This window comes from Labeo rohita, chromosome 4, assembly GCF_022985175.1.
Source record: "Labeo rohita strain BAU-BD-2019 chromosome 4, IGBB_LRoh.1.0, whole genome shotgun sequence".
Classification (NCBI taxonomy): Eukaryota; Metazoa; Chordata; class Actinopteri; order Cypriniformes; family Cyprinidae; genus Labeo; species Labeo rohita.
The window spans coordinates 44609175-44636248 of record NC_066872.1 but is presented as its reverse complement, the minus strand read 5'-3'; the positions used below and the strand labels follow the sequence as shown (position 1 = coordinate 44636248).

The window sequence follows — 27074 nt, the reverse complement described above, 5'->3', positions numbered from 1 at the left end:
CATAAAATATTAAGTGAGAAATGCATTAAAATTAAGTGAGTTTATGCTTAAAGCAAGAACAAATATCTGCGAATTAGCTCAGAAAATTGTAAAAGCTTTATAAAACTTAATTCAAAGCAAAACACGATTACATTTCTGAACCACTGTCAGATCAAGATCAGATCAAATGATTCGCACTCCGAAGTTCCGATCTAAATCAAATGATTCACACTCCGAAGTTTCGATCTGAAGCAAAAGATTCACGAATCCGCTCCGAAGTTCCGATCTAAATCAAATGATTCACACTCCGAAGTTTCGATCTGAACCAAAAGATTCACGAATCCGCTCCAAAGTTCCGATCTAAATCAAATGATTCACTCCCCAAAGTTCCGATCTTAAGCAATACATTGACGAATCCGCTCCAAATTTCCAAACTAAATCAAATGACTTATGAATCGGATTCGTGACTTATGAGTGAGTCATTTTGCAAATGGTTTAACTGATTTTTGAAGCAATTCAAGCATACCTCTTCAGAAATATTTTCAACCCTATTTTCAAGGGTTTTCCAGGCCTTAAATTTAAGCATCTTGTACGAACCCTGGAAAAAGTCATGCATTAAAACACATGAAAAACAACCACGTTCAAATGTAAAATCTGCAAATATAATGCATTTTAACTTTGGTTACAGTTATTTATGAAAATACATAAAGCATTTTTAGAATGCACTATGCATAAGGCCTTGAATAAAAGTGTTACCAATATTTTAGCAGATGTATATTTATGTATTTACTTCTGTGGAAAATTTACACCGCAAAGGTGGCACAGAAGGGCTTCTGAAGTGGCATTTAGGTGTCTTTACACACCATTTAATACAGCTCAGAGGTGGCATGAATGCATTTACACAGCAGTTAAAACTGTATGCTCAGACGCTAACGGCTGAGGTGGGTCTAAGCATAATTTAGTCTAGCTTTTTACACAGCACTGCATCTTTACGCTGAATTTTGAGCTTCAGTTTAACTGTGTAAACACCTCTAGTTAAGCCTGCCGTTTCTGCTGTGTTTACTCACTCACCGATGTAAATCGGCAGGAGCGTCATGTGTCTTATTCCGGTCGCCAGCGCTTGATATGGGCAAGGTGACATTCCGTATCTAATCAGACTTCCTGTCTTGAGGGCTGAGGGGCGGCAGCAGCTGTGCTAATGAAGACTGGTGTGACTGGCTGCAGGGTGAGCTGGAACAGGTGCAGGCTGGAGAAAACAGAGAGAGGGAGAGAAAGGGCTCTCTGTTTAAGAGATCACTCACCCATAACAGACACAAGAGCAGGTCCCGTGGCAAAGTCAAGTGTTAGGACAGGAAATTTAAGGCTTGCTGTTCAAGAAGAGATCATTTCATTTAGTCTTTCAGCTTGAATGCTTCATAATACATCTGAAGTACATAAAGAAATGTTCTTAAAGTACAAGATGTCAGGTTGTACTGAGGACTAAAATGAGGCTTACAGTCTTAACATTGGCACGTATTCTTATAAAGGTCCTAGATCATGTAATTTACACAACTCACAACATTTAAAACTGTTTTATGGAGTTTTTGTCTACTTAAAGCTTATTTTGTGAAGACGTTTCATGCACTGCTGTTAAACAATAGTGCAATCAGTCCCTCACAGCCTCGTTTTCATTAACGCCAAAAATTAAATATGGTGCTATCCTTACTAAATACGTTTTTTATGCTTTAAACAAGAGCACATTACAACAATGTGTATATATATATATATCACAAACAGACACGACCATTTAATTATTCAAAGACAGAGTGAACTGTTTTCATAGCTTTTCTATTAACACTGGCTTGTATAGTATAACAATAATAATTCTTAATTTTTTAAAGACTAGAAAAATAGGTTTTTATTAGAAAACTTACATGTGAATGTGATATCTGAATAATTAATATAAATATTATTATTCATATAATTTTTTTTTTTACTATATTCACAAACATACGAACCTGTTTTCTGCATTTGACAATGTTTTGTTTGTTTACAAACTGAAGGCCAAAAGTAGCATTACGTCCCTTTTTAGCACTAACAAACGCATTTTCAATGCTGTAATTACTCTAAACGCCACACAAATGTGTGTTTGTTGCTGTAACTGTGATAAGACTTTCCAGTGATATGAATGTCACTTTCTCTTTTAGATTCACTTGGCGTTCAACCTGGCGTTCACAGAAAAACTTTAACCGTTTATTGATACGAACTGAGTCTTTCACGCGAACCTGTTCTTTCGAATGATTCGACTCGGTAGATTCGAAATCTGATTCATATCCGGGAACCTGTTCCTTAAAGCTATTCGACTCAACGAACCGGTTCAAATAACCGATTTATATTTTATTTTCGTACAAAATGAGTGCGAATATACATCTCACAATAATTTACAACAACAACAAACATTTTTTTTAAGTTTTTACATGGTGACGTCATTACGTAATTACTCATTTATAATTTACGGTAGAGTTTCTCCTCTAACGCAATCAAATAGTTGTAAAATAGCAAATATTAAGGTTATTAGAGATGATTATTGGTTCAGACACGTTTGAATCCTCATGTTTTGTAGCAAAACAGACACTATTCATTAACTTCGCTTCATCTGACTGGCAGCTGACTTCCTATGAGAACAGGAAGAAAACATACCTGATGTGTCTTCGTCAGCGTTTTCATCAGCCATGAAGTTAATAACAAATTTCCTTTCACAGCAAATATCTAACCAGCGACCCAGCAGGGGATTTTAGATAGTTAATCTGACATTGTCATAAGATGGCATTCAGGTAACACGGTGACAGTTTGGACCAAGCATAGACTAAAACCAAATTATAGCTGCTTCAATACTCTCAGTTGGTTACTTTATTGTGTTATTTTTCTCCTGAAACTTAAAAGTAGGCTTATTAGTAAAAACAGTTCAATCCCAATTAGAAATGCACTACTTTACCCTGTATTTCTAAGACCAAACGTTCAGTTTAAGTTAGGATGCTGCCTCAGAAAGTAGCTACATGTAGACAGCAAGGACATTCGTTCGGTTTTAAAACAAAGCTAAAGTCCTTCATGAAAAAAACAAGTGTTTTTTAAGTACAATTAAAGCAAGAATATGCATGGGAAACACTTTCTCTGTCCCTCCGGCTCTGTCATTGGCTCGTTTTCAGCTTGTCTCTTCATCCTGCACCTACCGCTCTGATAATTAGCTCTCGTTTAATTCCACACTACTGCTGGAAGGAGTAAATGATTACACGGATTAACCGGCAATTAGAAAATTACAATGATTTTGCAGCAGAAACACTGGCCAAAACTACGATCTGAAGTAACGAGCCAGTGATTTCTGCTGCAATGATGTCATTACTTAATATCTGATTATTCTAGGAACTGATTATGGATCAAAAAAAGTACTCAAGAGGATTAATTAATGAATTAATGTTTATAACAATGTTTTGTCAGCATCATTGAGAAACCACTACATTTTATTATGATATATAGGGGGCTTTTATTATGTCTGTATATTTTTATTAAATTATTATTAAATCACATAATTCTGAAATTATTTTTTATAATTTTCATTTGAAATTTTTAAAGTTTTAGTAATTTTGTCTTTTTTATATTTAATTTTTAATTTGAGGTTTAGTTATTGTAGTACATTATAGTAAATTCCAGTACATTTGTCATAGTATTTATTAATTTTTGTTAAACATTATTAACTTTATTGATTTTAATTATTTAGTAAATGTATAAGTAAAAGTTGAAACTAACATTAACTGAGATTAATAAATGCTTAAAAAGTATTTTTCATTGTTAGTTCATCAACTAATGTAGTTAACTAATGTCAACCCGACTGGATAGTTTTACCAGGAAAATGAAAATAGGAAATGTTTTCTTTGCAATCCAAAAAAAAAAAGACAATACATAATAATATTTTTTATAAATAATATAAAAATAATAAAACAATATTTTTTTTAAATATATATATATATATATATATATATATATATTTGAATAATTGTATTAATAAGTTATTTTGTTTAAAGTTTATTTCACGTAACATTTTTTATGGTTTTCATTTTAGTTAAATATAATAATCCTGGTTTAGAGTCGAGAAATGCAAGAAATTCAGCAAAAGTGAAAACTTTTTAGGCCTTAGTGGAAAGTTTTACCAAGAAAATGAAAATAAGAAATGCTTTCTTGGCAATTCTATATATATATATATAAATTATTATTATTTTTTTTTAAACAACATTTACATAAGTTTTTTATGGTTTTCATTTTAGTTAAATAGTTAAATATAACAATCTTGGTTTACAGTCAGGAAATATAAGAAATACAACACTAAAGTCAAATACGTGGCCTGACGTCCAGTTTAAATCACATTTTTGATTTGTTAGTTCATGTTAACTAATGTAAACCTTACTAGAAAAATTTACCTAGAAAATGAAAATAAAAAAAATGTTTTCTTGGCAATCCAAAAAAATAAATCAATACATAAATAAAAAAACAATAATAATATAAAAATAATAAAACAACCATTTTTTATATATTTAAATTATATATATTACAATATTTTATTTTGTTTAAAGTTTATTTCAAGTAACATTTTTGTATTGTTTTCATTTTAGATAAATATAAAAATCTTGGTTTACATTTAAGAAATGCAAGAAATACAACACAAAAGTCAAATACGTGGCCTGACGTCCAGTTTAAATCATATTTTTGGTTTGATAGTTAATCTTAACTAATGTAATTAACTAATGTCAACCTTACTGGAAAGTTTAACCAAGAAAATTAAAATAAGAAATGTTTTCTTGGCAATCCAAAAAAATAAATCAATACATAATTTTTAAATAAATAATATTAAAAAAATATATTAATATATTATTTTGTTTAAAGTTCATTTCAAGCAACTTTTTACAGTTTTTATTTTAGTTAAATATAATAATCCAAGAAATGCAAGAAATAAAACACAAAAGTGAAATATGTGGGCTGACATGCAGTTATCACATTTTTGTTATATGTTTGCATTTTTAATCCATAAGGGTGCGAAAAAATTTCCCATTCTGCGGTTTAATGTGACGAACGGATGTGGTTAGTAAACACATGAGATCAGCGGCTATAAGAGTGACAGTCCTGGCACACAACTCAGATTACAGAGGTGTACAAGCGCAAAAATAGATGTTCAGGGTGTGTACGCACTGGACAGAGAGTGAGTCAGTCTGCCGTTTTTACACACTCGCTCCCATAATGCACTGCGAGGCCTTTGAAAGAATCCCGGCCACGCGGCATGAAACAGTACTGAAATGCACACATGCACCTTCTGCTGATCACGTCCCAAATCGACACAGGAACTATTGCATGACACTAGAGCTCCGGTGTGATGTAATGAACCGGTCTCGTCTATAAAGGTCGAGTGTATTCAATAACACGCACGGGCATCCTTCACGGTGGTCCTCCTCGTTCTCATTTAGCGTCCGGGTTTTAATTAAGTTAGCCGGGTGCGTCGGAGCAGGAGATGCGCGGCCAACACTTCGTCTTGCTGACAGCTCTGACAGTGAAATATTATTCTAGGAAACGGCTTCCACTTATAGCTCAGGAAGACAGGCGAGCGCTTCACAGAGGAGACACGAGACAACGATGAAGCTTGAAACACGAGTGACTGAGAAAACGTTGTGCAATGCAATGCAAATGTGATTTGCATTTTCAGCAACGCTGGAAGCATGAACGGTCGCCAACAAGGGACAAATGTAGCATTCCATCACTCGCTCACCAATGGATGTGAATGGGTGCCGTCAGAATGAGAGTCCAAACAACCGATAAAAACATCACAAGTAATCCACACCACTTTCAACTTTAAAATGGCTAAAATCCTCTATTGCTTTCTCCAATCTGAATCAGGAGAGAAATCTGCACAGCCACAGCTCTAAACAAATTTGATGTGAGAGACAACACAAGATGCACTTTTTTTTACTGGAGGAAGCAATGGTTTGAAACTGAAAATGTCTTAAAGATGGATTTGTTTCTTACAAGACAAAGCTTTTGGCTTCTCAAGATGTTAACTGATGGACTGGAGTGGTGTGGATTGATTGTGAATTATTGTGATGTTTTTATCAGCTGTTTGGGCTCTCATTCTGACGGCACCCATTCACATCCATTGGTGAGCAAGTGATGCAATGCTGCATTTCTCCAAACCTGATGAAAAAATAAACATATCTACATCTTGGATAGCTTGAGGGGGAGTAAAATTCATTTTTGGGCAAAAAGGTAACCAGAAAAACTTTAAAACACACCGCACTAAGCAAAGACAATGCAACGTTCATTTGAAATGGAATGTATATTTCAAAGTATGAAAGTGTCATTCACATCAGTTTGAGGAACGATGGCGTTCCATCAACAAAACACCATTTTCACACAAGCAAACATCAGCTCGATCGCACGCAGGACTCGACAGCAGAGCATCGGGACGTTTTTGATGAATCAACAATATCTGGTTGAGCAACGTCTCTGTGCAATTGACTGAGATAAGATTTATGCAACATAATATTGATCAGATCAATATGCTCAGTCAGGATAGAAACCAGGATTAATACAGTGAGTTTTCATTGCATCAAATATGGCGTCTACACTGACTGAGGTCAACGATTGCAATGGTCAAATACTAGTTACATCATGTCAACATAATGTAGATGCATCCAGTAAATTGTTTTGACATTCTTTGGTTTGAATAACAACAAAAAGCAGTTGGTCAAATGTGGATCGTCCATCCAAACCAGTTACACACACAAAAATCAAAAGCTTATTCTGAGATTTTGAAATGCATATGTGTCATTTAACAAACATAACCCAACATTCAGATATGCAAATGACTTGTTACAAAAAATATGTACAAATAAATACATTAAACGCTGTGCATCTCCAGTGAGAGACTGGGTTACAGGAGAGTCTGCAGGTTTCCAGTGTGACACTGAGTCTCTTTAAAATCCCTGCGCACGCGCATGCAGACTGCGATCAGGACCGTAACAAACTGGCCTTTCAGGTCTCCTGGAAGATATTGATTACATGTCCGGAGCTGCACAGAATTGACAAATGCAACTGCGCTGAAATGGAAAGTGATGGTGGCGTTTGTGTTCGAGCCAGACGAACAATGATGCACTGAAGGCATTCACATTTACAACCCATGAACATGTAAGGGAGACCGGGGCTAGTTGTCACACCGCTTACTCCAGTTTTTTTTTTTTTTTGTCTACAGACTTTTAAATCTTAGTGGCAAAAATCATATGAACATGTATTTCTGTCTAGAAGGTACAGCTGAGCGCATATTGCGGGGCATGTTGTCACAATGGGAACATTCGATTTTTTAAGTTACAAAAAAATGTAATTATTATTTAAAAACAAAATTGAAAAAAGGAAATATACACAAATTATATAAATAAAACAACTCAAGAAAGAGCCATATATTTAAAATTACAATGTGACAACTTGCCCCAACTTGACATTTTTGGAAAATACTCTTGTCCTGGAAAGAGGTTTTAAAATATACCTTCATTACAAGTTAATTCAGGATAATTGGGACTTTATAATATTTCTGTTTAGAAGGTACAGTTCATTGAATGCATATTGTGGGGCATGTTGTCACAATGGGAACATTCTATTTTTTGACACTGGTTTGGGAAAAAAAAAAAATTAAAAAACATATATTTTCAAGTTTTTTTTTAAATAGGAAAAATGTACAAAATAATTAAATTATTACTATTGTTATTATAAAACAAAACAATTTAAGAAAGAGCCAAATTAACAAAACATTTAAATTACAATGTGATATCTTGCCTCAACCTGACATTTTTGGAAAATACCCTTGTCTTGAAAAAAAAAAAAAAGGGTTTAAATCAACCTTCATTAGGGGTTAACGATGCATAACTGCGACATTTTTCACAATCATCTCAATTGCAAAAGTGTCCCACTTTAAAAAAAAAAAAAAAAAAAAAAAAAAACTAGTTAAAAACAAATGTTAATTATTTAAAAAAAAAAATAAAATAAAATAAAATAATTATATAAAGCAGAACAATTCAAGAAAGAGCCAAAAAAACAAAAAAAGAGCAAAAGTTTTAGAATGACAAAATTATGATGTGACCGCTTGCCCCAACATGACATTTTTGGAAAATACCCTTGTCCTGAAAAGAGGTTTCAAGTCCACCTTCATTAGGGGTTAATTCTGCATAACTGGGACATTTTTCACAATCATCGCAATGGCAAAAGTGTCCCACTTAAAAAAAAAAAAAAAAAAAAAAAAAAAAGTATAAAATATTTTCAAGTTAAAAAAGTTAATTATTTTTTAAAAATAGTGAAAAAGTAAAACTATTTAAGAAAGACCCAAAAAAATAAAATTATGTTGTGACGACTTACCCCAACCTGACATTTTTTGAAAATTAAATTAGGTTTTTGAAAAAAATTAGGTTTCAATCTAGCTTAATCAGGAGTTAATTCAGGATAATTGGGACATTTTTTCCCAGTCATCACAATGACAAAAGTGTCCCATTTACCTGAAATCAGCCCCTAAATATTTAAATCTTACTTTAATAAATCCCATTGCGGTTTTACAGTTTACCAAAGGCCTATTACCCCCAAAAAATCATTACAATTCTCATTTAGAGGGCAGAATTCACAAAACTAACCCAGATTTAAGTCTGCTTCGTACTATATGTTTGAAAGCAGCACGTGCAACCAATGCAAGCGTTCATGCAAACGAACGTTTGACTCTGAACGTCACTGTGACAACTTGCCCCGGCGCCCCGTACAGTCTCTGAGGAGATATTCCCGGTGGTAATTCATCCGTGATGTCTTTCAATGCATGAAGAGCGTCCGTGCGCGCGTCCAAGTGCACAAGGTGACACTAAAAAAGCGCCGTAGTGCGCATCCAGCCCGCTTTTTTACGCGCGGGGGAACGTCCGTCGATGTCGAGCCCACAGCTCAGCACCGGACGGGGCTCCGCGGCTCTCCGGCGTCCGTCCGTCCTACTGCGCGTTTCGGACCATCTTCTGCGCGGAGACCACGAGCAGCTGCTGCTGCTTCTGCCGGCTGGACTTGACGGCGAGGATCGCCTGGCGGTTCTTGTACTGAACCATCTGGAGCGTGATCTCCGCGTTCCAGCCCTCGTCCTGCGGGCACCTGAAGTCGATCTCGCGGCCCTCCGACATGACCACCGTGAAGTACACGTACTTCCCCTTGCGCTCCACGCAGTCCACCGTCTTCATGTTGGCGAAGTGCAGCTCCTTCACCTTGCAGCCGGTGTCGTGGTGGTGCTGGTGGTGGTGTTTGGGTGGGTGAAGCATCAGTCCGTCCTCGGTCAGCACGCAGCGCTTCTTCTTCCACAGCTGCAGCAGCCCGTCGCTGCGCTTCTCCAGCGCGCCCTCCTTCAGCACACGCGCACCGCCGCCGCCGCCGCCGGACTCCAGCATCGCCTCCGATCGCGCATGAAACGCTCCGGGTTTGGGTTTGAGGGGTGGGTGGGTATGCGCGCGGGCGGACGGATGGATAGATGGATGGATGTCCCGGGTCTGCGAGGACTGTGATGATCGGGACGGAGCGCGAACGGGGGTTTTCTCTCATGCGCGGACCGCCCACTGCATGAGTGAAGCACGAGCGCTCAACTCAGCAACATCAGCACACACACATGGGTGTGTACACACACACACACACTCGAGTTCATCATCGACTGTCACACAAAACCAAATAAGGCGTCCAAGACAGATTATGTAATTTAACGTAAAATTGAAAACTATGTGAATTCACTAAATACTGCAAAATTAAAAGACAATGTTAGTTTAAAATCCCAACTATCGGAAACAAACTAGTGTTAAATGACATACTGTATAAACTAAAATCAGAATTAAGACTATCCACCTTTTTCTTTAACGCTGAAGTACGCTTATGTGCGAGACTTCCGGTTCATTATCCGCTGTAGGAAACTAACGAGAACAACAACGTGCAGTAAACTGTAAAACTGTTTGCATTACAAATCAGTGTGCTCATAATTACAATACATAAAAATAACATGGTAAGACACACCAATTTGCAATACCAAGCAGCAAAACCAGCTCTTTTGTGGAGCTTAAAATAGCTGGAGGCTGATGAGACCGGAAGCCACGCCCACTCATACGGAAAAAAAAGTGGAGAAAATCTAATTGAACCAAATATTTAAATATTTCACCAAGCAACATTTAAAGTTAATGTACTACAACAACAATATATATATATATTCCAGCTAGCAACATCTCAATTAATACAATTAATGTATTGTCAATATTAATGTAAATAAAAAAACTAAATGTATATATAAATTACTACAAATGATAAAATTGATGTAAATTTATCTAAAATTAAAAAGAAAACGAAATATGAAAGATTCAAAACAATAGAAACTGTAGTAGTAACTCATTTAATCTATAAGATTTTTTTAAAAATTAAATAAAAAAAAATAAGATGTTAAAAAAAGTTTATTCAAATGAATATTAAATTAATATTGCATCTATCATGAGTTCAAAAATAAAAATTAAAAACAGATAAACATAATGAACAAGTGCAAATAAGGTGGATAACATCAAATTAGTTGCTAGTTGCTCAGGCAACATTTTAATGATTAAAATTAATGTACTAAAATAACATATAAATTACACATTTATTTATAACATTTATAAGTATTTCATATAAAACATTATAAATTTAAAAAAAAAAAAAAAAAAACTACATAAAACAGAATTACTGTCATTTTATCTAAACCTAAAAAACTGAAATATAAGATTCAAAACCCTTATAAAAACTTTAATAGCTCAATGATACTACAACACTAGTAATCGTAATAAACCTCATTATCTCATCTTAATGTAACACTTTTGCAATGTTTATTTATTCTAATTAATATTAAATTACTATTGCATCCTTAAATCACAAGTCTACAAGCCCAAATAAATTAAAATAAAAAAAAAAACCTAAAAACCATTATGTACAAGTGCAATATATTTTTTGCTGATTTAAAGTAAAAAATTCTTTCATTACAAATGTACACCAACTGAGATGATCATTATCATTTTCAACAACATTATTAATATATAAACCAATTATGTTTAATCTTTAAACTCCATCTTTTAAAATAACTTATTTAAAATTGATCATGAGTGGTTAAATTTAATTCAAGCAACTTAAAACTCAATGCTGCCGCCTAGTGGACTCACTGAAGGATTACAAATTCACCTATTGACACAATCATAAAAATGATGTTTAAAAAAGAAAAATCAGACAAAGGAAGGCTTGCACATTTTACCAATTTATTTTTCATGAATATACATCCACGTACAGTTATTGAGTACATTAGTATTTTGTAGCATGGCATTTTGCTTTGACAACAGCTGCTGAGGGGAACCAGAAAGACCCCTGCTGCTTCAACCGCTCGTCACACACAACTAACCAACAGACCGTCCGACCGACGACCCGGACGCCCCGCGCCACACGAGCGAGCGCAGAGCCGGGCTACGAGACACGGGATACTGCGGCGTTTGGGCTTTCCGGGTGAAAATATTGCTCTATCTGCTTCAGACCTGCTGGGCTGCGCTACGAGTAAGAGAAGGGACGAAGAAGACCTTCCTCTGAACACACACAATCACACGCACCCCTTCACAGTGATAGGCCTGCCAAACAGAGGTGGCGTTTCACCACAAACATCACTCAGGGCCGAGCTCAGAAAGCAGCCAATCAGAAACTAGCTGAACTGGCTCCTCCAATCGGGTTCTCTCGTTCGAAATCTGATCCTCCAATGAGGTCGCTCGGATCGTTGTAAGTGCATTCCGGGACGCGTGGAGCAGAGAACCCACCTGAATAACGGCAAGCCAGTTGAAAGTTAAGCACTGGTCGAATCGACGGAAAAAAAACGCTACCGATACATGACAAAAATACAAAGTGCTCATAGAAAAGAAACGAGTCATGCAGCAGAGCGTCGACTGAAGGACGAACGGATGTGGAATGTACATCGGTCACCACCGAGCGTTAAAACGGCCTCCGAACTGAAAATAAGCGAACGTTTTAGTGGAATGTTAACCGAATGAATCATTCTCCTGTAAAGCGGACCGTCTTTCCACAGCTGTTGTCTAAGAGCAATACAAAAGACTTCACGAGAACCCAACTAGTTTAGCGGTGAAGAAACGAGTGTCATGCTTCGAGGGATTTTTTTGCATTCTAACTATTTATACAGAGAAAAAGGAAAACGAAAGAAACCGGTCTAATAAAATACTATGCTTCATGAGCCGCGGCTCCCGATAAGAGGAGGTGTGTGGTTTTTTTTTTTCTTTTTTTGTAACAAAAATCTCGAAACCCTTTTATTTAATTTTCAATTATTTCTACCAAGAAAAATACAAAACATTGTAAGGCGGTAAGTAACTATGTTTGTTTGAAGCCGTTACAGTGTAGGGGATCCTGAAGGACGTGGCGCCGCCATCACTGCTGTTTGCACTCCTCTGGAGGGTTGGCATCCTTCTGTAAAACACCAAAAAGGAGGAGGAAGTTACACATTTTGCACACAAAATAATCACAAAACCAACAGATCAGGTTCTGTGTCTGTACATGTTTTAGCCAATCAAATCACACGGCAACAAATTAAGGGTCACAGGGCCCTAGAGTTTCCATGAAGAAGAAAACACGGACAGAATCGTGAAGTTTACAGTGCAACACGTTTGACCAAAATAAAAATGTTTAAATGACAAACAGATTACAATACAGTACAATAGAATGTACTTCTCAGTTATAAAATAATAATAATAATAATAATAATAATAATAATAATAATAATAATAATTTTAAAATAAATAAATATTACAAAAAATTCCCATGTTTTAAAAGAAAACGTGCAGCACAAAAATACAATGAACTTAAATTTCAATTTGATTAAATTTTGAAATGTGAAAGACACTATCAATATTTTATACCTTCATTTGAAAGAAAAAATAAAAACATGCTTCTTGATTAATCAAAATGGAAATCAAAAAAAAAAAAAAAAAAAATAAAATAAAAATAAAAAAAAAAGTGGAATATAAAGACTGAAGAAAAAAGTTAAAAAAAAAAAAAATAAATAAATAATAATAATAAAAAAAAGTGTAATCTATCTATCTCAAATAATTAGACAACCTTTTTAATTTCTAAAATCATTTAATAAAACGAAATCCTGAAAGGTTAAAATAAAATGAAAAAAAAAAAAAAAAAAAAAAAAAAAAAAAAAAAAGGCCCATTAAAATGCTCATAAGGCCCTTAAAATGTCATTTTGATCAACTTTTAATAAATTGTAGTTAGATTAATTTAAATGATGAAATGTACACAGACAAGATTTGATTACTAGAATCTAACTGAACCATAAAAAAAGAATCCAGAAATATTAAAACAGAAATTAATTTGTTAACTTTAGTTAAACTATACAAATTTAATTTAACTGACATTTGATTAGCTTTTTGATTACTAAAATATAAAAATGTAACCACTAAAAGAATATATATCCAGAAAATATAACAAAAACAAATAAAATAGATGAATTTGGGATTTTAAAAAAAAAAAAAAACAAAACTGATTCATAGGGCCCTAGGGATGGCACAGCAGTGACGGACACTGGGTTCCACCAATGGCATGACAGAACGAGCGCAGCCGGTCTTTTCCACCCTCAGCGTGAAAAGACTCCAGCGGGGAACAAGTCAAACCGGGGTTTAATTTGGAGAGCAAACCGGATGCTTCAACATACAGAAACAATACAGATGCTAATGGCAACTCACGATGGTTAAAGAGAGGAACACAAGCACAAGAGCAGAGCGTGTTAGTGGTCAGTGTGGGGAATGACGGGGAGGAATGATGGGAAGGGGTTCAAACGCAACAGGAGGGTCACATTAATTCATGAGCGTTACCTACCAGGGCAGGGTTACTACAGACATCACCTATACCTAGTGAGGAGAAATTTAGAGAGGAACTCAAATTTAGAGAGAGGTGCCCAAGTGCTCGGAAAGTTAACATGTTAATCATGTCGCTGCTTACAAAAGTCAATGTTTTCCTACTCTAATTCTGTTTGATTAGTCTAGTGCATGCTTTGAGAAACGATGAGACTGGCATGCTGGAGACAGATGTTTGTGGAAAACACCTCAGGTGCCGAGAAGATAAACGAGCAGTGAACAGAGACTTTTGTTTGTGCAATGAAGTGTTTTGTATAAAATTCTCAAATCAAAACCAAGGAGGCAGGGCTGTATGAAAAAAAAAAAAAAAAACAATCTGCAATATGCGATTAAATTAAATATGTGCTGCATGTTTCAGAGTAAAGCATTTCAAAATTAAGAAACTGACTTGACGTTAAAGTCTAAAATATTACACTTGTAATTTAATTATACAGTGAAATTACAATAGTGATGTTTTTATTATTATTATGAATAATTTCATAAATGGCTTAAATTTACAACAGTAATACCTCAATTTAATTTTAATATTGATTTTAAGTAAATATAAAAATTAAATGAACGAAGTATTCCTATTGTAATTCACAAAGTAAAATACAGTATTTAATATTTTATTAATAAAAACATACAAAACATTGTAATCTCACTTCAAACAAATTCAGCATTTAATCAAATGACAATTATTAAAATACTCATTTTAATTTACCATTGAAATATTACAATAGCAATACTTAGTTTCTTATTTAATATTTTATTAATGAAAATTTACAATTTACTAAAAAATTTACTAACTTACAAGTTAAACAAGCATCTAATAAAAACGAAAGTTTACACAATTTTATTTTATATTGAAATGTTACAATACCAATACGTTGTTTCTGTATATTTTTACTAATAATTTTTTAAATATAAAACTAACAAATTCCCATCATAACCTCACTTTAAAACGAAACAAATTTAGCATTTAATACAATTTGATTTTTTTTTTTACACCGAAATATTACAACAGCAATACCAATACATTTAAAATTATTAAAAATATGCAAATTACTATCATAATTTTTAAAATTAATTGTTGCTGTTAATAGAAGTATAATGAACAATTTCTGAAACACTTTTTTTTTTTAAACAATGAAATATTACAATAGCAAAACTTTAATTTTTTAATTTTTAAACAAAAAATGACTACTGTATTTTTGCTCCAAAATTAAGAGTATTTAAGAAACATTAATATAAACGTACAAAAACAAGATATTACTATTGCAATATTTCACTAAAATTTTACATTAAGAAATTAAATACTATTTTTGAAACTATTTAATAGTGATTTGTTCATTTAATTTCTATATTTTTATTTATTAATAATAAGATTGTTATTATTACTACTGCATAGCCATATTGATATATAGACAAAAAAAAAAAAAGCTAGAACAACAAACCTCTCCATCACAATTACCACAAAAAAAACAATTAAATAAAATAGCAATTACATTTTTGTACCCAAGTTGCACAGCCCTAAAAATGGGGTCAATAATGCTCGAGGAAAACCATCTATTAGCATTCCCATCCTGAAACCCTGACCTCTTAGAGAAAGTACTGAAGAAAGCATTACTCAAAAACATTAAAACGGGCAAAGGAGGGTGAAAACGGACCATCAAAACAGAGCTTTGTAAAGGCAGCACATATTTAATACTATCGCTTGTGGTACTAAGAGTTTTAGAGCAGAGAAACAAAAATAACCACAGCACTGGACTGTAGTATTTATAAACCAGGGTTAAAGGTCTGCTGCTGCAAACACTGCGTCATTTATCTACTCGGCAAATAAGCTGTTCTCATTTGGATTTCTCTCTTGAAAGGACCAAAGATGGCAATAAATAAAGCAGAAATTATTCGTAAAGACTGATTTTTGGCAGGAGAGTCAGCGTTTGAGGGCGAGAGAGGCAGAAATGCATGAGTGGAGGTGACAGTATGTATTCTGTATGTTGAGATCTCAGTATCAGCCTGCCGTGACGAGCGTCAGTGGACGTCTGGACTCTTACCTTGGGCTCATAGTCTGGATCGTTCTCCTCGTCAGCCTCCTCTTCACCTTCCTGCAAGTTACAAACATGTCAGTTAGTTTGCAAACAGACAAATGCATGAGGATAAAAACAGACTGAAGATAAAAGACAACTAACCTCATCGTCAGCTTCCTCTCCCTCCTCGTCATACTAAACAAGCACAAGAGAAACGCAGCGGTCAGACGTTTGGAAATAAAACACGGTTTGATTTCATGACACAGGATGCGTGTCGTTCACTCACGTCATCGTCGTCATCTTCGATGGCCTCGCCGGTGAAGTAGAGCACCGCCCTGGGAACGATACGCTCACGGATGAAGTGACCGATCTCAAAGTCTGCTGCCAACACGGCCTCTGAGTCCTCGTCCTGAACACACGGCAAAAACAGAGACTTCATGATTACAAGCCAAAATAACGCTTTATTCACCAAGCTATAGCAGACATGAACAGCATTACTAGCAAATAGCAAAGACTGCATCATAATATTTACATACTGGAGATTGAGTCGCTTATAACGTGCATTTGAGAACAAAACATAAGCCAAATGTCTTCCTAAACATGTAACAAGAAGCGTTTGAAAAAGCAGCATTTCATAAGAAGGTTTCCTGCAATTTCCCAGCAAAATAAAAAGTTTTATAGTTTAACACTTGAAAGCCAAGGGGGAGGAAGAGGTATGCTAATTAAAAAAAATATGATCCTTAAATACTTAACTTCAGTAGTATTAGTAAAATTTCTTTGCATTAAATAATACTACTTAAAAATGTATTCAAATTATTAATATTAAGTTTAATTTCAATTTATTTATGCTCAACAATAACAATAACAATAATAATAATAATAATAATAATAATAATAATAATAATAATAATAATAATAATAGTAAAGCTTTTATTTTAAAGCATTTCATTAAAAAAAAACATTTTTATTTATTTATTTATTTATTAATAAATTAAATAAATAAAAATAAATAAATAAATACATAAATAAATTATTATTATTATTATTATTATTATTATTATTATTATTATTATTATTATTATTATTATTATTAATTAAATTACAATTAGATATTTCCCCAATCTGTTCTGCCTGATTTTTAAAGAAAATGCACATAATACTTTCCTGGATAATACATTTTCTCAAGTCTCTGGACATTGGTAGGTGTAGCAAAATGTTAGTTTTAGGCCCCGATCATGCACATCTCAAAAATGTACAATAAAAAGACAAAACGCTAAAAATAAAATCAGTTACTCACCAGTTCACCGCTTTCTGGAACTGTAGAGAAAAGAAAGTTTATTATTAGCAAATGCGATTCTACTATAATGTTAATGTCAACAAACTTCTGTATGGATGACAGTCAGTGATGTGGTAGATTTGAGGGTTTCTACCTTCAGGTGGAGAGAAGAAATTGAAAAATGAATCATTGGGGACCGTCTTGGTGACCGTCCTCACTGTGCCACGTCCCTTATGTTTCTGTTTCTTCTTAATAGTTTTCAATGTGACGTTCTTGCCCTTACTCCAGTCGATCGTGCACCTGAAAACACGGAGCGAGTCAGACACTGCACTGCCACCCTCAAAGCTAACAAACACAGCACAAGTCAGAATTTGAGCCGTACCCTGTGCAGCCCATGATCTCTGGTCCGTCGAAAGAGAAGGGATCAGACTCGTCTGGCTCAGACCTCATTTTGTAGGTCTTTGTCAAGACTGTGTTTGTGAAGAAATCATTGGGCTCAAAGTGGAACTCTAATGTGAAACTCTGAAAAGAGAACAAACTGTGAGTAAACCGTGACATTAAGACAGCAGATATGAGAAAAACAGACTGTCAGACTCACCATTGGCTGTCCTGCATCAGAGAACTTGACTTTAATATCTTGTAAGTGCTTAAGAATCGGTTCATCATGTTCCTGTACAGGAAAAACAAAAAAGAAATACTTTTAAACACCAAAAACGATTGAACTAATTTTCTAAATATTTTCTAATACTAAATATTAAATATAAAAACAACTTAATATTCTAAAATTAAATTATAGAAAAAAAAAAAAAACATTTGCTTTTGGCTTTTAAAAATTAAACATGCTATTGACATTCATTTCTAATTAATATTTTTGCATTGAAATATAAAAAGTGAAAAAAAAAAAAAAAAAAAAAAAAAAAAAAAAAAAGTAGAATTAAATTTATAATTATATTAATATAAATAATATACAATTTAGATATTACAAAATTACATTAAAAATAAATTGTTAAAAAAAAAAAAAAAAAAAATCAATCATGGATATAATTCATTGTGGATCCATTGTGGATATAATGCAACATTTACTTTTGGACTTTGATATGAAAAAAAATAAAAAAAATAAAACATGCAATTGAAGCACATTCATTTCTAAAGAACATTTTTGCATTGAAATGTAAAAAAAATAAAGAAAGAGAAATTTAATTTATAATTATTAAATATTAAAAAAAAAAAAAATTAGTATATAATAAAATTAAATTATAAAAATAAAATGTAAAAAAAAAAATACATTATGATGTAATTGACATTTACTTTTGGCCTTTGATACGAAAAAAAACATGCCATTGAAGCATATATTCATTGCTAATTAATATTTTTTGCATTAAAATGTAACAAAAAAGATTAAATATAATTAAATTTATAATTATATAAATATTAAATACAAGTAAAAAAAAAAAAAAAAAAAAAAAAAAAAAAAAAAAACAGTTTAATATATTGGTATAATGTAACATTTAATTTTGGCCTAAGGCTTTTAATCAAGTTTGATATTTGGCCCTTTGCATTAAAAAGTTTAAATTTGTTCCAAAGAAAATATTTACCAAAAACATGAAGTTGACATTAACCAGCCCACGATTCATTTCCCAAACAAACTGTGCTAATTAAATTATACGTGAAACTATATATGAAAGTTGTATTATTAAACTTGTATGCAATGCCTGTATCTTCAGCTACAAAGCTAAAAAGGACGTAAGGTGCACTTTAGCGCCACAAGATGGCAGCAAGGACATTTTCCAAAGAGAAATCTCCCACTGTAAATACCCATGATGCATGACCTGCTTTTTAACACTACTCCGCTCACAATTGCTCCCTCATTGTGCCTGCGTTTGGCTTTTTTTCTCCCTACCTGCAACATTTCGCTGAGAAGGTCGACATTCTTAAAAACTGTGAGCCAGAATTCTGGGATTCCTTTAGGGTCTTCCTTCTCCTCGTCTTTCTTCTCCTCCTCCACTTTGGCTTTTTCCTTCATTTCCTCCTGATGAGGACAAAAACCAAGACAGAGTCAAGCTACGACTGAACACAGTATATTATATTGTATAATTGAGGTGGTATTTGAAGAGCATGCAGGTATGGATCACCTGTACCTGCTTACTTACTGTCAGCTCTTCCTCTTCATCTTGTTTCCACTCACACTCCTCATCTGTGGGCTCGTATGCTGCTCTCACGATATCGCTTCGCTAAAGACAGATTTTAATGTTAATAAGGCATTTTTAGTCAAGCCAAAAGTATTTAAATATGGAGATTTAAACCATTTAAATCAACTAATTAATTAGTGAATAGAGAGAGGTCACTGTAAATCTGCTGAATCAACATTTCATTAATATTACTGGCCATAAACAAAAAAAAAAAAAAAAAAAAAAAAAAAAAAAAAATCCAAAGAAAATATAAAAATATAAAATAAAAAAAATATATATAAATGATATAAAAATTATATAAACACTGTGATTTTATCAATGTTTTTGATTAGGCTTCGGAAAAAAAAATAAATAAAAATAATTCACTGCAACTTATGACTGGTGATTATTGCTAATTTTCTAATAAAGTTCAACAATTTTCTTTCGTATGGCTTACACAGAAAATAGGGAAAAAAGAAAGAGAACAAAGAAAAAAAAAAAAAAAAAGGATAGTAACAATAAAACTTAAAAAGAAAATTCAAAAATAAATAAAGAAACCCAAAAGAAAACCCAAAGAAATTATAAAATCTAAAATAATAATAATAAAAAAAACTAACAATAATACAAAAATAAATTGTATTACCAGGCAAACATTCATAAACATCAACTCAAATTACATAAATATATGCACATTTTAAAAATAAATAAACTCAAAATAGAAAAAGAAAAAAAGATTTACTCAATTATTTGTAATAAGTTAAATAAATAAATAAATAGCGTTAAATTAAGGGGGAAAAAAGAAAAAACAAAAAAAAAAAAAAAAAGTGCAAAAAGCAGCAATCATTAAACTACAATAACAAAAAAAATATTAAAATTACAGTGGTCTCTCGGTGATATTAAAATAAGTGCCGAAGCGCTTGGTTCTTGGCCAGAATAAACTGCAACATGGACGAGAATTTATGCCGACACAAAAATACATTTGTACTTTAAGACTTACAACCAGTAAACTTGTTTCAAGTTTTATTTTGAAGGACTACAACTTTTAATTGAGCCTCTCAGACATCTCTATTCCACTGGGAGAGCAGGCGAGAGCTATGAGAGAGGATAAACAGCTCCAGCTCAGGTTTTATTTTCTGTAAGACATCTCTCTGGCTGCTGTTTGTCTCTTGTGTCCTTCATTGACCACTTGGTGTTTGCTGCAGTTGGAAACGCTGAAGCAGCAGGTCAATATAACCGCTTTAACATACTGTACCACCCTCCTTCTAGCACACAAGATCGTTTCCAGCATCTTTTCCAAACACAAACCCACTGTTTTTCAATTCTGGGCAGCAGAAATGCATCAGTTTTTAAATCTCACCTTGTCGAAAAGAGGCTGATACAAAGCGGCGTATTTTCGCTCCAGTTCGTGCACTTCCTCGTAGAACTTTGCTTCGATGTGGGCGCATTTGACCTGGAGGTTCTTCAGGGCGTTAACGCGTCTCTTCACCACCTTTGGTAAGCTGTGTAGACATCACAAACAACATCACGCAGTGCAAATGACACACCGCTGATGATTCATGAATGACTCAGGATCATAGTCTTGCATGGAGTTAGTAAAAAGAGATGCTTGACATTTGGTTGGCACCTCGCAGAAAGGAATCAGGGAACAGGACCGGCCCAAAATTAGAAACATTTAATTCGTTCGGCGTCGGCAAAGTAGGGAAATTAGATGCAGCCAATGGGAAACAAGGGAGCTATTTGAAGTTGCTCTGCGTGGGCGTGTTCGCACATACCTCTCCATGTACCCTGAGGGAGATCCCACAAGCCCGTCCAACCTCTCCTGCAGCGCCGCAAGAATCTGAGGGTTCTGCATCATCTGCATCGTCAGCTGACGTGCTAAAAATCAGAGAGAAACAACCATCAACTGACGCTCGCAGCAGGAAGCCATTACAAATCACACGCAGCATCACAGAAGCAGCAAAGAATGATGAACGGGCGGGGAATGATATTTATATTATCCAATCAATAATTTAATTATGCCAGTAAAATATTTTAAACAAACTGAATCATGTTTACAGACTACTTGTATACAAAAGTATAAGAAATATCCAATATTAAAATAAATAAATAAATAAATCTAAATAAATAAAGTAGAAATAAAATCTTAATGTATAATACAAAAAAGTATCTTGACAATCTAACAAAAAAAGATTTAAAAATAGAATAAATATAAAAAGAAAAACGCAACTATATAATAAAACAAAAATAAAAATTACTACATCTATTAAAAGGCAATAAATCTAAAAAAATAATAATAATAATAATAAAAAAGTAATAAAATCTTAAATTTATGAATACAAAAAAGAAATCCAAATAAATTATAAAATCTAAAAAATAGAAAATCTATTAATACATCCATTAAAAAAAAGCAATAAATCTGAAAGAGAAAAATCTTGAGTTAAAAAAAAGTAATAAATCTAAAAAAAAAAAAGAAAATAAAGAAAATAAACGAAAATTATTTCTATTAAAAAAAAAAAAAAAAAAAAAAAAAAAAAAGCCAATAAATCTAAAGAAAAAAAAAAAAAAGATTTATAATAAATACAAAAGAAAATAAAGAAATAAGCTAAATTACATATTAAAAAGGACAATAAATCTAAAAAGGCAGTAACTTAATTCAATTTATAATAAATACAAAAAAAAAGAAATCCAAACAAACAAATAAAAAAATAATAATAATAATAATAATAATAATAATAACAACAACAATAATAATAATAAAGCAATAACATCTATTTTAAAAAAGTAATAAATCTAAAAAAATAAATAAATAAAAATAAATTATTAAATACGAACAAATAAAAGATAAAAGAAATCTATTAAAAAAAATAAATCTAAAAATAAAAAAATAAATTAGAAACCTCAACCCTATAATGCATCACTCAGATCTAGGGCACTTTCTTCATCAAGGGTCAAAAAAAGATGCTCTTTTCATCCCAAAAATAAACAGCAGCAAACAGATTTGAGGTCAGCGTGACGGAGGCGATCTTTAAAGTGCGAGTGCACATCTAACGCCTGCAATATTTAATATTAAACCCCTCTAATACGCGTAGTCCTGCCCGGCGGTTCGGTCCAGCTGCTAAACCCAGCTAAGGTCACTGAGGTTACAGATTGAGATCATGTTACCAAACACAAAAAGTGCCAGTGCAGACGTATGCATGGCCTTTTCCTTCTGGCACTTTTAATGACTGCCAGCGTGTGTCAGCAAGAAGAATCCATGACGGCATTTAATTTCCCTCGAAGGAAAACAGAGCAAAGACTCTAGATGTGTTGGGAAAGCTGATTCATTTTAGACAATTGGTTAGTTTTAAAGCATTTCCTGAAAGAAATGAGCATTCAAAGCTCTCGCTTCATATGTAACAACTTAAAATGTGGTTTTACTAATTTTTTTTTGAACAATTAATTGGCCATATTTTCTTAGTTCAGTTATCGGTACTCACAAATCCAAATACTGGTCAACCTCTAGCTTACACGGGAAATGAGAAGGGGGAAAAAGTAGTCATGAAAGAGTCAAAGATCATACCTTTACTGTTGTCTTCCCCAGTTTCCTCTTCCTCCACCTCTTCAACATCCTCCATATCTGCTGGGTCCATTTCAGCCTGGTCTTTACTGCAAATACACACAAAACCAGAGATTAAACATTTACCCAACAAGCTTTCTTAATTGTGTTTTCATTCGCTTCTAACAATATTAATGTGACTTTCTTTTAGGATGTCTTTTAAGAGGTCCTATCATGAGGAATCAGGATTTCCTTCTTTGAAGATAAGAGCTTGGCGTTGAAAACAACTTTCTCAGTGTTTATCACCATGCATTTAAGCTTTTATCTACAGCGTTAAAAGTGAGGCACCCAGTGCCAAACTTACACTGCAAAGTAGCGTTGTCACAATTCCAAAATTTTGACTTCGATACGACACCTGACTAAAATATCTCAGTACTACTACACATCTACGGTGCTCTTAAAAGACAGGAAGTTCCTGTGGTGAGCAACAGGTGTATTGCTTGTGTCAGAGAAGTGTTGAGTGAGTGAACCCTGAGTTGTAGAGTTGCAAACACATGTTTGGCATAGCACAGACACTTGGGATACCACACGAAGTGTGAAAGCATGCATAGGATGTGTTGCTGGCCCTAGACCATCTCTAACAGGGAGGAAAGTGTTTAGGACCGGATTGGGTGTTTAGATGAGTTCACCGGACAAAAATCAACCAAAAGGGGCGTTTATGCATAATTTCCTGCACAAACAGGCATAAAGGGATTTTAGCAAGGAATGTGAAGGGCCGCCAATCCACTAAGCTGTCAACCTGGAAAAAGAGATGATTTCACTGACAGAGTCAGAAATAAATACGCTTTAATTGGGAAACAACCACTTACTTGTCAAGATCTGCCATGTTGTTTCACTGTTTTGTTTCCTGGAGGGAAAAAAAACAGAAAGGAAAATGTTAATGCCGTCTATTATGTTAAAGAGCCTCAAGCTAAATTTGGCCGCTGATGGCCTTGGTGATCGTATTAGGATGATTCAGGCCGCTACTAACCACAAGTTTAACTATTCAGATGCATAAGCATTTGGTGTACTGAAACACATGCACGCTGCCAGCCTCATGGTAGAAATTCAATCCCTAGGGATTTATGGGATAGTTTGGCAATAAACATCAAAGGTGTGAACCACTATCTTCAGCTCTGAATCTGACCGGATCCATTTGTCAGGGCCCGACCTGCATACGAGCCAACTCCAACGCGCAGTCGGATCAAACACGGGCTCAGACGCCCACATCCAGATCTCCAGCGGCAAGAGCGACTTCATTCATTCGCGAGCTGATTGCTACAGACAGAACGTTCTCAGCCTACTCTGCTCTTCGCCTGTAGAAGATCAATAACATGAAGACCCGACACCGCCCTGGCAGCATCCATTCTTGACAGATTTGAAGGTTAATCTCTTCCTCTTTCTGTCTGCGTCAAGATCAGACAGCCGAGACCTGTCAATACAGAGTTTCCCAAATCGTGGCAGCGACGGATCATCTCATTTCACAAGACGTCACAATACCGGGACAAAGTTCCTGGTACATTTCCTCCAGGCTCTGATAACCATACTTCAGCAGTGAAAGCTGACGGCAAGCCTTTAAACCTTACAAAATCTAGCCGACCTGGGAGCAAAGGTTCAACGCACTTGTTAAAACCTCTTTAGGGCTCACAAACCTTATGACCATTACATTTCCAAGACTCCACCATGATTCACTCCAGTCAGTCGTGACTTTTTCAAATAAACATTGCACTCAATAGCAATTTTAGGTTTACAATGTAGACTAGACATGCACTTTTCCCACACCTAAAAATCACCAGCTTAAAAATGCACTGGTTTTTCAAAACCCTAAGAAACCTATCTTGTTACTAATTCATGCACAAACTTAGAAGCAGAAGCAAATAAAAAGCATTAATGCATTATAATCAGTTCGACTAAAATTTGAGGTTTTTTTTTTTTTTGCTTTTCTGCTTAACCAGTCACTCAATTTTAACCCTGGGGAAAACGGCACAATATCTCTGTGAGAAAACGCAATGCACTTCCAACACAGAAATGACTGGAAGGAAAACAAAACAAAACAAATCTCCTGAGTTTACTAATAAATATATCTACGACTAATAAATAACAATAGTAATAATAGCATGAATTATGAAATATATTATCAGATATAATCTTATTAATATATTTGTTTTTAAATATATATTTTATTGTTTACATAAAGTATTCATTAGTATTCATTAAAATCAAATATCAAAATATAAATAATATAATAAAATATTAAATATTAATAAAAATATTTCAATAAAATATTTCTCATAATATACACATTTTAGAAATTTAACTTTATTTCAGCTAGCTGCCAAAAAACAAAAAAAATCCAATTTTCATATGTTAACTTGATAAATAAATAAATAAACTAACACTGAAGTAAAGAATAAAATGTGTAAAAATGACAAAAATACAACAAATTTGTTAAAACATTAACAAAATATATACATAAAAAACAAATTAAAAAATGATCAATGCAAAAATTTGAATTTGGATCGAAATTTAAATAAATCGTTGGGTTTAATAAATGTAAAATAATGCATGCATTAATTTTGATTAAATTCTAATGCAAAAATCAACCCAAACTAAAAAATAAAAATAAAAAAATAAATCCATCAACAGTAAAGTGAGACAGCCAGAAATATACAATTAAAAATAAATAAATAAAACAGAAGATGAAATATGGTAATATTGACTGACTTCAATTACACTGCACTACTCTCTATTCAGTAAGAGCCTCTGGCAACCCACCAGCCACATTTCATACAGATGTGACGAATTAAACATCAAACTACCCAACTCTGTCCAGGCATTCCTAATGCTACTATCTAAAACAGCTGTTTAACTCTTAAACTGGGTTAATGATCCTGGAATTGATCCACGGGTCAGTGCAGTGGTCAATTCCCACCAGGCCACATCACCACGTGTTTCCTCCACAGACCCACCGGCTAAACCCGTTAGCAGCACAGCATCACTATAACTAACCCATCTCAACTAGAGAAAACTGATAACATCACCAAAGTGCTTCAGATTGACCAAAACGTCAGGCTAAACTGAATTTAAACTAACGTTAGCATGTGTACGTTACACACATCACATCATTTTTATCCTAATCATAGTTGAACATGGGTCATATTTATCATCTCTGCATTAGATTCTCATTAAAAAGACCGATTAGTTAAATAAATTGGTTGTATTTGCATTTTTCCGACAACGTGATCAGACACCCCCCAAAAAAAACTTACCCGCCAGATCAGCCCAACTATCATCATCATCCTCCCAACATGAGAAAATACGCCCTACACAACATTTTCAACTATTGTAACCCATCAAACCAACGTTTAAACATCCAAACCCCAGTTTGGTTTGTCTGCCTAACGGCCAAAGCTGAATTTACTCGATATTTAAAAGACGAACAGCCATTTTCATCTCCATCATGGAGGAGTCTGTCTCAATGGGCTGACTGACTGACTGACTGAGCGGTTAGCGCGCGAGCTAAACATCCCATTCTGATATCTCGCTTCGCGCTAAATCTCGACTTAAGTACTCGTTTATCGTCTGATATGAACAAAAAGAGGTTTACAAGCAGTCCCTCAGCGGTACGTGTTCTTACCGAGAACCCGACGTGTAGCGGTCTGTCTGAGGCGGCGGTGCTGCTGCGCAGTGAACAGCGCGAGACTCCCGCTCTGATGGCGCTAAAAGGGAAAGAGATCCCGCCGCGTGCGCTCATATACATCTGGCGTCAGCACGTAACGCAGGTCGCGTTTGTACTAATCCTACTACGGCGAAGGCTGGGCTCATGAATATTAACGACCCTGGGACTAAAGCGCTATTCTCATTGGTTGAAAGGCGGACGCTGGTACGCCAGCGTCTTGAACGTTAGCTAATTAATATTAATGAGCTCGGCATTAGCCATAGTAGGATTCGGAATTAAACCACCAGGACAACGGCGAGCGCAAAGGGAGGGGCTGCCGGAAATAGTTTAGGGGGGAATGCCATTGTTCCAGAGCGGGCTGGGGTGGAGGTTCCCGCCAAAGCGTTTGACACGGAATA

At 34.3% G+C, this 27074-nt stretch overlaps 2 protein-coding genes across 4 annotated transcripts; both read right to left on the bottom strand.

Annotated features, from left to right (window-relative positions):
• Positions 1-7857: 7857 nt before the first annotated feature.
• Positions 7858-9631, bottom strand: phlda1 (pleckstrin homology-like domain, family A, member 1). Its single transcript, XM_051108651.1, has one exon. The coding sequence runs from the start codon at positions 9450-9452 to the stop codon at positions 9009-9011; it is 444 nt and encodes a 147-aa protein (XP_050964608.1). The 5' UTR covers positions 9453-9631; the 3' UTR covers positions 7858-9008.
• Positions 9632-12312: 2681 nt separating this feature from the next.
• On the bottom strand, positions 12313-26779 carry nap1l1 (nucleosome assembly protein 1-like 1). Of its 3 annotated transcripts, XM_051107737.1 has the most exons (16): positions 26635-26779; positions 23828-23865; positions 22983-23068; positions 21196-21298; positions 20781-20922; positions 19394-19486; positions 19156-19284; positions 17854-17925; positions 17638-17777; positions 17410-17555; positions 17277-17296; positions 16266-16388; positions 16142-16174; positions 16007-16057; positions 13933-13964; positions 12313-12519 (listed from the first exon to the last, which is right to left on the bottom strand). In XM_051107737.1, exons 2-15 carry the CDS (start codon positions 23842-23844, stop codon positions 13959-13961), a joined length of 1161 nt encoding a protein of 386 aa, XP_050963694.1. In that variant the 5' UTR covers positions 23845-23865; positions 26635-26779; the 3' UTR covers positions 12313-12519; positions 13933-13958. The 3 variants fall into 3 exon arrangements, with proteins under 3 accessions (XP_050963694.1, XP_050963692.1, XP_050963693.1); XM_051107735.1 differs by lacking the exon at positions 13933-13964; XM_051107736.1 differs by lacking the exon at positions 13933-13964 and having other exon boundaries at positions 19406-19486.
• Positions 26780-27074: the final 295 nt, after the last annotated feature.